The 14,552-nt window shown below is 36.9% G+C and overlaps 1 protein-coding gene across 2 annotated transcripts in view; it reads right to left on the bottom strand.

Annotated features, from left to right (window-relative positions):
* The window catches only part of Sym (symplekin scaffold protein), a 175,536-nt gene that overhangs the window by 26,463 nt on the left and 134,521 nt on the right, over window positions 1–14,552 (bottom strand). For both annotated transcript variants that reach the window (XM_083112238.1, XM_083112247.1), the window contains exon 16: window positions 14,241–14,370. In XM_083112238.1, coding sequence (XP_082968364.1) covers window positions 14,241–14,370 — 130 coding nt within the window. The remainder of the gene's footprint in view (window positions 1–14,240; window positions 14,371–14,552) is intronic.

Below are 14,552 nucleotides of genomic sequence, written 5' to 3'. Positions count from 1 at the left end.
GATACAGTTTCTATGAGCACATTGTCTATGCATAGTGTTTGTAACTCAAAATCCATGTTTCGGATTGTATTGAATATCATAAATTTTGTTTTATTGTTATTTATTATTAATCCATGTGAAGTTAAGTATTGTGCCAGTTGGTTTATGGTGATAAAAGTGTTTATTTCAAGCTTCCTAGGGTCGATACCTCTGGCAAGAACAGTTGTGTCATCGGCATAGGTGACAATTTTTGTGTTTGGGTATTCTGGTACATTGTTTATGTACAAAATAAAGAGCAGGGGCCCCAGGATTGATCCTTGGGGTACCCCCATTAACACTTTCCTACTTTGTGATTTAAAGTTAGTGACTATACCATGCATGTTGTAGCTTATTTGAGTAATTTGCATTCTGTCCTGTAGATAAGATTGTATAAGTTCATAAGCTATCCCTCTTATTCCTATATTGCTTAGTTTGACCATAAGCAGGTCATGTTTTACCCTATCGAATGCCTTGGAAAGATCTAGATATATAGTGTTTGTAGCTTCGTGTTTCTCTAATGTTTCGGTTACATAATCAATTAACTGTGCTAGAGCTGTGTTTATTGATTTCCCTTTCTGGAATCCATGCTGGTTTCTGTTTATTATGTTATATTTGTTACAAAACTTTATAATATAATTTGATAAAATTTTTTCCAATATCTTTGAAAAAGCAGATGTTAGGGAGATAGGTCTGTAGTTCTCAATGTCTGTTGCAGCTCCTTTTTTGAATATGGGTATCACTGTGCTGTGTTTTAGAACTTTGGGGAATGTACCAAATTTTATTGAATTGTTGACTGCATACAGCAGGGGTTCTAAAATAGATTCTGAGCAGGATTTAATAAGTTCAGCTGACCATTCATCAGGTCCATGTGATTTTTTGTTTTTTAAACCTTGTATAACTTTTTTTAACTCATTAGCACTTACTTCTGGGATATATATACTGTTTGACTGATATTTCTCGATTGGGATCTCTAGTGTTTTGTCATTATTTTCATTCTCTCTGTTTGTGTTGGTTAAGTTTATAAAATATTCGTTGAATAAGTTGCATATGATATTCGGGTCAATTACTTCAGTGTCATCCTTGATGACTTTTATGTTTGCTTTATCATTGTTTGTGTTTGATACACGGTGATTGTTTACTATTTTCCAAATGGCTTTTTGTTTATTAACAGACTTTTTTATTTGTTTACTGAAAATATTTGATTTTTGATTCTTTATGGCTTTCTTGAATAGTTTTTTTACATTTTTGTACTTTTCCTGGTGCTTAGTGTCTTTTGTAATTCTAAATTTTTCATATTCTATTTTCATATTACTTTTCAAAAGTATAATTTCTTCTGTTAGTGGCACTTTCTTCTTATTAGGGTATATTCTTTTTGTTGTTTTGGGACAAGCTACATTTAAATAATATGTTAAGTGGCTTATTAGTAGGGAAAGGAACTTTAGGTAAATAAATGTTTTTTTCTGCGATAAGATAGAGACCCTCATTTTTGCCAAAATTCATATCATAGCCTTATATGTCAACACAGCAAATTTTATTTTACATAAAAACACATATTTTCCAGTTTTCCGTATGTAAATACATATTTTGCGAATTTTCATTTTAAATACATAAAATCTACCTCGAAATCCTCCAAGGAAAAATGTTTATTCTCTGCACCTCTTTCATATCGAGAGTGCTAGGTTTGTTTTGTCTTTGAAAACGCTCGCTGGCAGACTTCTGGCACCTCGCCTACAATCCTATCGGGAGAAAATAGCTGTAAGTAGCTGGGGCTGGCTACACGTAACGATAGCAAGGCTTTTTAATGAAGCAATGCAGCTATTGTGGCCAGGAGACATAAAATTTGACAATGTTCTTCTCTTGACAGATGCTGCAGCTTACATGCAGTGGTCTTGCCGTTAGCTACCCCAAAATGGTGCACGTTACATGTGTGGCGCATGCGTTGCATAGAATATGTGAAAAGATAAGAGTTCTTTATCCCAATGTCGATAAACTGGTTTCAAATGGGAAGAAAGTTTTTATCAAGTCGCCTAGAAGAATAGACATTTTTAAACAAAAATGTCCTGAGGTTCCCCTTCCCCCTACACCTGTAGTTACGCGATGCAGATGTTATGCCCAGAACTTTGAAAAAAATTGTATCTGTTGTAAATGATCTCGACAAAGAAGAATTCTGCAAGAACTGTTGATGGAGCCCTCCTTAAAAGTCGAATTGGCATACATCTCAACAAACCTGTCCATTCTCTCTAATTCCATATGAAAGCTTGAATCGTCCGCGAACACTTTGGCAGCTTCCATTGGTGAAGTCCGTATAGTAGAAACGAAACTGAAAGAACTCACTGGATCTAAATGTCTAAATGTACAGAATTTTTGGGGAAAAACCAAGGTTTTCAAACATTGTGCCAAATTGCATGTGTTTTGGAAGGAGGTGAAGTAGAGGAAGAGGAAGCTTTGGAAAACTTCAGCGTTAGTGACATTTCGTGCTTCAAATATGCAAGAATTGTTTCTTGTGACGTGGAGCCATCTTTCTCACAATATAAGATGCTTTTTAGAGATAATCGTCACAGATTTACAATGGAGAATTTGGAAAGAACTATGGTGATCCACTGCAACTCTTCCAAAAAATAGCTCGCTAAGAGGTAATCATTTAGAAACTAATTTCAGGTGTTTAAAATGCATGTTATAGTTTGTTTTTGTTACCAAATGTTTTTATTTTTGTCACATATTTTCCTGTTTTTATCACATATTTTCAACATTTATGACACATAAAAAATAAATATTTCTGAGTTTTTTAGCACATAAAGTTCCGTTCCCTACTTATTAGCAATTCCCAGATATCATTCGTGTCAGTTAGTTGGTAAAGGTCTATCCAATTTTCCTGATGTAAGAGGTATTTAAGATAATCTATATTTTGCGCACATGTATCCCTACATTCTATTGTGTAACTTTTTGAGTATTCTAACCTTTTCCCTTGTATTGTAATTTTTTGAGACGTGTGGTCAGAGATAAGCGTATGTAGGACTTCAGCTTTAATGTGATTTGATTGTATGTTTGTTATTACATGGTCAATCAGGGTTTCTGTACTTTCTGTTATTCGAGTTGGTTCTTGAATTATTTGAGTTAGGTTGTTTGACTTCAAGGTATCCAAGTATTGAGCACAGTTTGTGTCTTGTTTTAGAAGATGTATGTTTATATCTCCAACTATTAACAGTTTGTTATGTTTTTTGTTAGATGGTTTAGCATGTTGTCCAAAGCATTTACAAAGAGATTTATGTCACTGTTTGGTGATCTGTATACTGCTATAATCTTAAATGTATCTAATCCTATATTAAGCTCTACACCACTAACTTCTAGTATATTTTCCATACAGTATTTGTCAAGGTTTAACACTTTTTTGATATTTTGTACACTATTTTTTATGAAGATCGCAGTGCCACCACTTTTTTGAATTGACCTGTGGTAGACTGCATGTAGATTGTAACCTGTAATTGTGCATAATTTATAATTTTCAGACCTGAGACCATGTTCAGTAACTACAAATATATCTGGTGTGCACTCACTTAGCATTATTTCCAGTTGGTCAATTTTGTTGGAAATGCTCTGTACATTTTATGGAGAACTGTAATCGTTCCTTCTTGGTTTCGCAGGCTGTTTTTATTGGGGATTTGGTTATCATAAGTATGCTTATCACTTACCATAAAAAATCGTTTTTCAGTTTACTGGGTGTACACTTCTTCCGTTGAGATGACCGTACATTTGGAGCATTCACTTTTTCACTACACTTTTCACTGCTATCTTCGGTGTCGTGACTGATTGTAGCACAATCCCTGTTTTCAGATTGTACTTCTACCATGGAAGAATGTGTTTCTTCCTCAATTTCACTTTGGTTTATGCCATTCTCCTCACTTTCTTCACTTGATTTCCGCCCTTTCTCTTCCATGAAACCAATATCACTCACAGTTTTCATAGCAATGTCGCTAGCTTCTACACCCACCCTATCATTTTCCTTGCTGCTCTTGTTGTTTGTCTCAGTCAAAGTGTTCTGTGTTTTTTCCTTGTCGGATTCAACTAGTGTTGCTCCACTTATCCACTTCCTTGTGTCAGTACACTTTTTCCAGCAGAGTGGGATGATTTGATTTTCCTGTGATTTTCTGTTAATAATACCATGGATCATTTGACATACATACTGTTTTCCTTTGTGGTTCAAGTGCTGTCCATGTCTTGTATGATATTCTCTGCTCATTGTGTCAAGGTCGATTATGGTTACATTTTTGAAGTGTTTACAAGTGTTCTTCATCTGTTTATTTATTTTTTGTATTTCGATGTTTACACACGACTGAGGGATGAGATCATATCTGTGGGGTATAGTACTTACAATTACATTTGTATGAGTCAGTGAACCTAGTGAGTCACGTACTGCCATTATTGCATCGCTGCCCTGATTTGTCGCAATATCATTGGAGCCAGTGACTATAATAACATAGTCATTTGAGCTGAACCTTGAACAGTCCTTCCTTGCTGCTTCTAGTACATGTTTTGACTTTGCCCCAGGTTTTACTGAACCATATATATTCATTGCTGGTAGAAAATCTTTCATATTGGTGGCCAGGTGGCGCCCATGGCTGTCGGCGAAGATCACTGCTTTGGGTCTCTTTTCTTTGATTTTCAGTTTTGTAGTACTTTGAACTTTCCCGTCTCGAAGTGCATTGATTGGGTCTGTTGTATGCCTCTTTCTTCTTTCTTGGTATTTAAGCTCCCTACACTGATTGCGTGCACTTTCGATTTCACCAGGTTCATTGGTCAGTGCTGCAAAAGGGTTGGTATGCTCGAATGAATTATCCAAGCACTTTACTTTTGGGGCATTAGTGGATGGATAGTGCTGATTGAATAGAACTCTCCCATGTTTCACTACTTCACTCCAACTATCTTGCTTATTTGTCTCGCACAGATTTTGGGCAATCCTTCTTTCTTCTTCTACATCTCGAAAGTCCGATTTCAGAACGTCGATAATTTTTTTCTTTGACGCTAGTTCCAGTTTCAGTCTCTCACACTCGAGGCGTAATGATTTACAGCTGTCACAATTCGGCATCCTGTTTCTTGACTTTTGTGATTCGTTTGCCACAATTTTTTGCACAGGTTCGATCAATACACCACACTCACGTCAAGGTCGAGAAATAGAACCTACACTGAATTTCTTATACTTTCGTTTTCACTGCACTTCCTCACTCCCGAGTTGGGAAACACGCCTGATAATGGTGTGAATACCTCATATGGTTTATGAATGTGCTTCGTAAACAAATTACTTACTGCCTAATTATTATTATTATTTTTCACTGTTCACTTAAAGGACCCGTTCTTCCGTATGCATGTATGTCTTGCTACTCGTTGTCACTGTTCACTTAAATGATCCGTTCTTCCGTATGCATGCATGTCTTGCGACTCGTTGTCACTGTTCACTTAAAGAACCCGTTCTTCCGTATGCATGTATGTCCTGCGACTCGTTGTCACTGTTCACTTAAAGACCCGTTCTTGTGAATCAGGACGAACCAAAACATATCGCTGTCTCTGCGTCTCAGGTGGTGCAGTTTTCGAAGATTCTTGGCAAATTGCTTTTCACAGTGGGATCAATTTACTTGCGATAGGCACTGGTTGGTATCTGAAAACACTACAGGAGACTCATTTGCTTCTACGATCATATTTTCCTTTCAGAATATGAATAAAATCGGGAGCACAACTCGCTAATTACCGGTTCCATCCGCCATAGGGTGCATAGTGCATAATAACCATAAGTGGCGACGCACCCAAAAAATTAAAATCAATCAATCTCATGTGACCAATACCGATATATTATGGCACCAAACTGCAGTAGAGACAGTTCCAGTCTTTGCTGTCAGACACATATGCCCTTGGCATTCAAAATTTTGTGCCATGCTACGACAAATGCCAGAACAACAGTGGTGATTATGCCGAAAATTAGGTTAGGATGTTAGGACTGTTAGTAATGCAATAAATTACTACTGATATTCTTGTTTTATTTATGCCTAATTGGTAGGGACCTTGATTTTTTGTTATATTTTTTTCAAATTGGTTTATTTTTTTATTTTTTATATTTTACTTTTCGGTGTTATTTTTCCCAAAATTCACATTTTCATTTTAGCGCATTTTCTGGAAAATACCTGAAATTATACCTTCATGGTGTTTTTAAACTACTGTTTCAAATTGTAAGTCACATGGCCTACCTATGCCTCTTTGTGAGAGTTTGATAGCTTGGAAGTTATTTTGGGAAAGTTATTTTCCTAACCCCCTTTTTAATTTTAAGGTAAGAGTTTTAGATAATGGAATTTTCCACATATATACTAAAGGGTGCATAATGACCATAAGTGGAGACGCACCCAAAAATTTTCAATCAATCTCACATGACAGATTATGGAACCAAAAATTGGCATTATCTTTTTTTGACTTGTTAGTGTTATGTTTCCCAAAATTCGCATTTCTGTTTTAGAACATTTTTGTGCCAAATATACCAAAACTTATACGTCCACTGTGCTTTTAAACTATTATCTTAAATTGTAGGTCACATGGTCTTACGTATTTTTGTGACAGTCTGATATGTTTATTTATTTATTTATTAATGCCTTGTTTTAAATGGCGGAGTTAAGACCGTACAAAGCCTTTTCTTCCACTCAACCATACATTTAAAATTATACATTATTATATTATACACAAAGTACACTAAGTCATTTCACATAGGTCCACACACACACATTATACTCATACACACAAGTCTTAAAGCCCTGAATATAACACACAAAATACAAAATATATAATACACAAAAAACTAAATATGGAATGAAAGAATGCAAAATTTAAAATTGTATTTAAGTAACTGCAAGGTATTTTAAGAATTCGTTCACTTGCACATGCTTTTTTGTCTGCTTGACAGGAGAAGATCTAACGACTACTCTGAAGAGAGTGGCGAACACGTCTGCTAAAGGAACCAACGGAGCTTACTGCTCTAGTGCTTTCTGGCAACTGATTCCATAGTCTTACAGCCGATACGGAGAAAGAGTTGGAGAAGAAGTTTGATCTGTGGACTGGGTTAATATACATGCCATTGTCTAGCGACCAGTTAACAATCCTCTCTATATCTTCATTAACCTTGGAAATACCATCGCTTAACATTACTGGGGGTGCAGAATAGTACAACTAGAGGTCATCGGCATACAGGTGATAACGGCAGTGTTTCAAGATATTTGGCAGGTCATTAATGTATAAAGAAAATAATAAAGGGCCGAGTACACTTCCTTGCGGAATGCCACAAGTGATCTCAGATAGCGCCGAGCACTTGCCATCATAAACCACTCTTTGTTTACGTCCAGTTAAGTAGGATTTGACCCAGTCGGTTGCAGAGGTGGTGAAATTAAAAAATGATTTTAGCTTGGAATTGAGAATATCATGGTCGAGTGACTGGAAAGCTTTCGTGTAGTCCAATAAAACTAAAACTGTCGCCTGTCTGCAGTCCATAGCTTGTCTGACGTCGTCGGTTATGTGAGTCATGGCGGTGCTAGTGCTGTGATTAGGTCTAAATCCCGACTGAAACGGAGCCAGAACTTCATTTGTATGTCGGCTGATTTGGTCGTGAGCAATGTATTCTAATGCTTTGGATAGCGCGGGAAGAATACTGATAGGTCGGAAATTGTCAACGGAAGTGGCGGGGTCAGTCTTGGCGAGAGGAAGAACGTGTGCTATTTTCCACTTATCTGGAAAAATACCAGAGCGCAGAGAAAGATTAAAAATGTCAGTGATGTATGGCAATACATGAGGTAAAATCAGCTTCATTAGTCGCAATGGGAGGTTGTCGGCTCCTTCAGAACCAGATTTGATCCGATCGATTGCGGTTGCAACTTGGAACTCATAGACTGGGTTAAAATTAAACTCCATCACTTCTGTTTTGTGGTTTGCTATAGCTCTAATAGTAACATTTTTAGCATCGTTATTCATTGAATTAGAGAGAGAGAAATGTGTATTTAATTCATCAAGGGACGAAACACGAGTAGGATCTACGTTACGTTTCTCTCCTAGCCCTAAATTTCTTAAGTTATTCCACAACATTCGGGGGTTGCCTTGCATATTTAATAATTCGTAAGAAAGCCTCCTCTTTGCGTTGCGCACGGCCTGATTACATTGATTTCTCAACACGCGGTAGTTATTAAAACTATTTAAAGTATTTGGAGATTTGAGGTGCTTGTCAGATTTAAACCTGCGGTGAGCCGAATCGCGCTCCGCCATAAGTGTGAGAATGCTGTCGGTCATTCAGGGGGAAGCAGGCCGCGTGACGCGTTTTTTCTTTAGTGGAGCATGTTTGTCGAAAAGGTGTAAGATTAGACTATTTAATTCATTAAGCTTATTGTTAATATTAGTGAAGCTGTTTATTGAATTCCATGGGGTTCTTGTAGCATCTTCGTTTAGTGAAGCGGGGTTAATTTTCTTTAAATCGCGGTATTCAATTATGTTTGGCTCGGATTTCGGAACATTGAGCGAGTAAGCAACGTAAATAAGATCGTGGAACGAGAGACCACAGGCGCTCGTTTGTCCATGTTTGGTGATTCGAGAGCAGTCTCCTGTTAAGCTGACATCTAGCCAAGAATGCGAGGTAGCCGTGTGGAAGGTAGGATCGAGCTTCAAAATATTTAGATTGTAAGAAGAGATAGCAGCGCGGAATTTATTTACTTCAGGTTTGTCAGTTTCTAAATGAAAGTTCAGATTGCCCAGTAATAATTTTTGAGAAACTAAAAGTAAAGTGCTCTCCTATGCTTTGCACCATGCTATAAAGGCATCTAGGGGGTTTGGAGTTCGGGCCCCACACTTTCTTGATCACGGCTGAAGGTGGGGGTGATGTGATGAGCACCATGCTCCTGGCTACCTCTCACCCCCCAAAGTTTCCTCCAGGTACCCACTTGATACGACGCTGGGTGGGTGCCGGAGCAGATTGAACAGGTGGAAAAGATCCCGGTTCTCCCATTCTGGGGATCGGCCCCGGGTCTCTCGCAGGTAGTCAGATGCCCTAACGACTGAGCTCCATTATTTCTTGCTCGACAAATGCCGATGGTGCGCACTTAGTTTGGTAATTCAAAACACATCTCACGTGACAAATACTGAAGAGACGGCTCCCGTGTGACGGGGGTAGATACACACTTGATATCCTGTTAGAACCCTGCAACTTTGCTCTGTGATGCAAATTGTTTTGATAGAAGTTGAAAAAATCGTGGGAAATACATGATTTAAAGTGGCTGTCGGAATTATTCCATGCATAACAAGCATTATAGTTTACTCTTGACTAAAATGTTGGAAAACTTGCACGTTCTATGTACACAAATATGGCACATTTTGTTTCTTTAAGCCTAGAAAAGACAAGAACGTTGGATTTCACGGACTTTTTCGTTGTTTTAGGACATTTTTAAAATAAAAACATTAAAATGCTAAGGCAAAATTTATAGTATAAAAATATAGCACAAAAACATAACGTTTCCACCGTCTAACAGGGTCTGTTGGACCTGTTACAGAGTGGAAATGTTACGTTTTAAGTGTATATATTTTATAAATTTTGCCTTGGTCAGCATTTTAATGTTTTATTAACATGGAAACAAGGCTTAACAGTGTTGACATTTTTTTAAAAAAAAAATTGGTAAAAACGCACACAATTCGCGTCATTTTGATATTTCGAACGGGCGAAAAATGCATCCAGACATCACTGCAAATTCACAAACACAACTTCGCAGCAATTCACATTTTTTATGGTTTTCATGTTTGCGAAAAATCAAGGTCCCTACTAATTGAAACTTACTTTCTGGACACCCCTCGTATAAATCAGTAGATGAAAAGTGAAAATTTAGTAGGGCTGGCAGAGATAAGCCAATTCTTGAAGAAAGTGATTTGCTTTTATGATTGAATGATTCAAGCAAATATGATATTAAAATATTTACGTATTTATTATTAGTATTATATTTCATAATATTGGACATTACCTTCACTCAGTGAGAGATTAATGACCATCTCTCAAGAGTTTAAACAGACAGGACAGAGGGTAGCGTTAATTTCATTGAAATACTGTTGTTGTTGCAGTAAATTTGAGGTTGGGAGCATGCACTTGCCAATTTTTATAACGTTCACAAATGCAGATTTATGTTTCACTTTTTTGTGATATTATTTAATATATATCCCGTTTTGTTGGATTCTTCTTGATATCTAAGAATAGTGCAATGTCATTGTAAACTTGTGCGAAACCAGTAATACTTCAGTATGATGAAAGAAAACCTTTGTAGGCACTGCTACATTAAATAAGGTGAAGGGGAGCCAGAAGAGTAATAAAATTCCAGCAGCATACTTGCAGTCTAAAGGTCTTGTTTATGCATGTGATTTTTGTTGGATGTTGCAGTCTGAAGGCATCCAACAAAAATCAATTCCATAAGAGTGCCATGCATGCAATTTCTGTCGCATGCTGTAGTGAACAAAAATACGTTAGAGTATTCAAATTGGTAGACCAATTTAAATACTCTAACGTATTTTTGTTTATTGTTAGTGAGTAACACGCACGTAACCAATATGCTATTTATGTTGTAGTGAGATACTCTTGTCGGGTGGTGATATTCGACAAAAATCGTATGTATCAATGGAGCCTCTTTGTTTCCATGTTCCTTCAGTGTGTCCAACAAAATTCCTTACTACGACGTCCGACAACTATCGGATGGCACCACCTGCTCCCATCCCATCCAACTGTTGACAGTTCTGTCCCCTTACTACTCCCATATGGAGAAGAAAAAATGATAATTCAATGCATTATCCACGTAATATTTAGAGGCTTAACACATTTTTCTGCTCTGGAAATTTTCTCTCTATCTCTCTCTCCTCCTGCCATCAGTGCGCATAAAAGGGGCCTAAGTTGAGGCCGAAACTTAGCAACAAGATTTCCTGTTCCTGTGCAGAGTTCCATAAAGACATAAAAAAAGAAGTCAATCAAGACAAAATTCCCCGACATTTCCCTGACTTTTTTTGACACCTCAAATTCCCTGACTTTTCCTGGTTTTCCAGGTTTTCCAGGTCTGTCGTCACCCTTAATAATGCTGGCACAAGGTGCAAGCTATGTTAATAAATTACAATTACCTAGCTGTATACATTCACTTTTATTTTATTTATTCCTACATTAAACATACTTTAAAGTTACCATACACACACAGGCAGGATGCTTTTACATTGAACAGCCCCTCAGCACATGCTTTAAATTAAATAAACATTTAAAAATGTAGTGTGTTAAGTTTTGTGTATTGAGGAAAGGACTTGGGTGATGTGGGAACTGAAATTTTGACATCTCCTTCTCAATAGGCGCAGTTAGAAGAAAAAATACAGGAAATTTCATGCAAAACATCTCCTTTGGCAAATCACTATGGCTCCTAGAATGAATTAAAATCAATAGAAAAATTCTAAGGTGTAGCATTATTATGTTATATACTTACAATTGTGCAAAAACACAATGAAAAACCCTTTTGATAGTTCATTGTAAAATAAAAATAAAAAATTCATTATGCACTAAGAGAGAAGACGTATATGCACCTGTAAAAAAAAAGAATTCACAAAACTTGGTTCTAGCATCAGTGATTTTCAACGCAACTTTGCATGATTTTAGGTACAACTAACCTAACCTTACCCAACTTAACCTAATGTTAGAATCTTTCTATTCATTTAGTCTTTTTATTTTTTTTATTTTGAGGCCACAGTGACTCACTGAAGGAGGTGTTTGCGTAAAATTTTCTATTTATTCTTCTAATTGCACTTGTTGAGATCATGAGATCTCACCTTAAAACTAACTTCAACTCTATGATAAATTCCTTATTTTGTATTTTCTGCCCATTTTTTTTAAAACTTACTCAGCAGAAACAGAATTTTATGTTCTTCAACAGACCAAGATATAAAAAAAACAAAGAAAAAAACACAAACAATCATGGGTTGCACTGTAATTGCCTTGAAAACATACAATACTCCTTCCTAGTATGTTGTATTTGAAAGATGTCATACATTTATGGGTGCATGTAAATGAATATAAAACAGGAATGATATATCAACAGTTCATGATGGATGCGATAAATGTGGTTTAAGTATTACGTACACAATTATTAATTTCAAAGGCTCACTGCCTTCATTCACTAAGGGTACGGCATCTGAAGCAGAGATGGTTGCACATCACTTCTTTGTTCATTCCCGGGCAGTGATAGTTGCATTTTCTTCCATTTGGTGGGGCTGCAGACGATTAAAAGAAAAATGCAGCCACCCACTTGGCCTCCCTCCAACCATGTAAAGAACAGGAATAGGGTGGCCACTCTAGGACCATGATAAAATTCAAGTTTTCAAGGCAAACTTTCTAAAAATTCAAGGGTTCAAGCAGATGTTTTCTCTATTTCAACCTTATGTATTACCACCTCCCACCACCCACACAAATATACAAACAATATAAAGGGTCTGCGTAATTCCAATGTATCCAAAAACTTTAATTCAATTCAATTAAATCGTATATACAAGGGACATACCGAAAGTAATGAGCAACAATTTAAAAAAAATCAAAATCCATTAAAACACGCAAACAAAGTAAACTGTCTTTACTTAATGCGTTAAGGTAGTGTGACGTCGTTAGCTTCAATTACATGAGCGCAGTCAGTTGTTTAAAATGGCTGACAGTGATGTTTTGTTTCGACAACGTACCGTGATTGAATTCCTTGTTAAAGAGGGAATTCCTGCTGCTAGCAGTGTTAGAAGATGGATAAAAAATTTTAAATATGGAAACACGAGCATCAAAGATCAGCCTCAGAGCAGTCGCCCACAAACTGCCTCCAAGGAGTGCAACATGGAAAGCAGAGGTGTGCATTCTGGTTGGTTGAATTTCTTGGAACCTGGGGTAACCATAAATGCTTGCTGTATATCCAAACACTTCACAAACTCCCATCGTGCATTGTTGAATAAACATCCTGGAAATCATCCTTCAACATGCACTGTGCTCAGTTTACCAGGGAGGAAAATGGGGAAAACAGGGTGGGAACTTCTGCCTCACCCTCTCTACGGTCATGATATTGCACCCTCTGACTATCATCCATTTAGTTTTGTGAAGGAACAGTTAAGAGGCCAACGCTACCAGATGACTGAGAACAAACAGTCAGTGTCTGCAAGCAGCTGGATCAACTCCATTCTACCGTAAGGGTATTTGCAAGCTTCCAGAAAGGTGGGGAAAATCAGTGCAAAGAAATGGAGACTTTGTTGAAAAGTAAAGTCTGTAGCATGTTTTTACATAATAAAACCAAAACTTCGTTCATGAAAAATTGTTGCTCATTACTTTCAGTATGACCCTCGTATATATATTTAAACATTTAATTTAAGGCCATTTCATATACTCAGAATCGAAATACATCTACAAACAAAAGTCACAAATGTTACGGAATATACTAATCTACGAAAAATTGTTAATTGTATAAGAATTTCAAACTCAAATTTACGTAATCAACTTCAAGATATATTATTTTGCAATAATCATCCACCTGTTAGATAATAGATTGTTCTGAAAAAGACATTAACAAAGTAAACTGACAGAGAATTCTGCCTTTAAATTGTTATTTTTATTTTCCACACAGCTAGCTTTCTTTTTCTTCCTCAATAAAAATAAAAGCTAAACTTTGAAAACTTGCCTTAAAGCATTTATAAATTCAATGGGATTTGGACTAATAAAAGTAGCAATTTTTCATGTCTACGGAAAAAAATACATGCAGAAATCACACATAATTCCCGGAGCCAATAATTCATGCAGAATTCTCAGTGAGCATCCACATTGAGCAAAACAATGCAGCAGATGCCCCCCCCCCCCCCCCAACCACCACCTGACAACAGAAAGCAGAAAGCACAGCCGATGACACACGCCAGGAAACATGCACCAGCACTGCCAAACTGGAGAAAATGCAACTACCACTGTCCGGGAATGAACAAAAAAGTGACACGCTACCATCTCCACTCCAGATGCTGTACGTTTAGTGAATGATGGCAGTGAGCCTTCGAAATTAATCGGAATAAAAAAACAACTATCCAATTGTGCAATGCGGAAACACAAAACATTGCATAGGTAATATGAAAAGTTGTTCTGTGGAAATTACTTGAGTGTTATAATCACAAGATGATAGAAATCAGACTTGACTTACCTTTGATAATAGTTTTCATATCACATTTTGTAGGATCGATATTGTGCAACGCAACTAGCAGCTCCGCAGGAGTTAAGGGGGATGTGTAACTTGCAGCATCAGAGTGAGTGCCCAAAAGTCGATTGAAAACCTAGAAGAAAAATGTTAAAGCTGTATTATTTTCTTTGAAATAACTTCTTGAAAACAAAATTTGGAAAATGTCAAACTTATAAGGCTGAGATAATAACAATTGATCTTAGTGATTAATGTTAACCTTTTGAGACCCAAGACCTTTTTCACATGTAAGCCTCTCTGTCCCGAGCCGATTTTGAG

This window comes from Lepisma saccharinum, chromosome 1 (assembly GCF_977018435.1).
Source record: "Lepisma saccharinum chromosome 1, izLepSacc3.1, whole genome shotgun sequence".
Classification (NCBI taxonomy): Eukaryota; Metazoa; Arthropoda; class Insecta; order Zygentoma; family Lepismatidae; genus Lepisma; species Lepisma saccharinum.
This window is presented reverse-complemented; position numbering and strand designations above follow the sequence as displayed.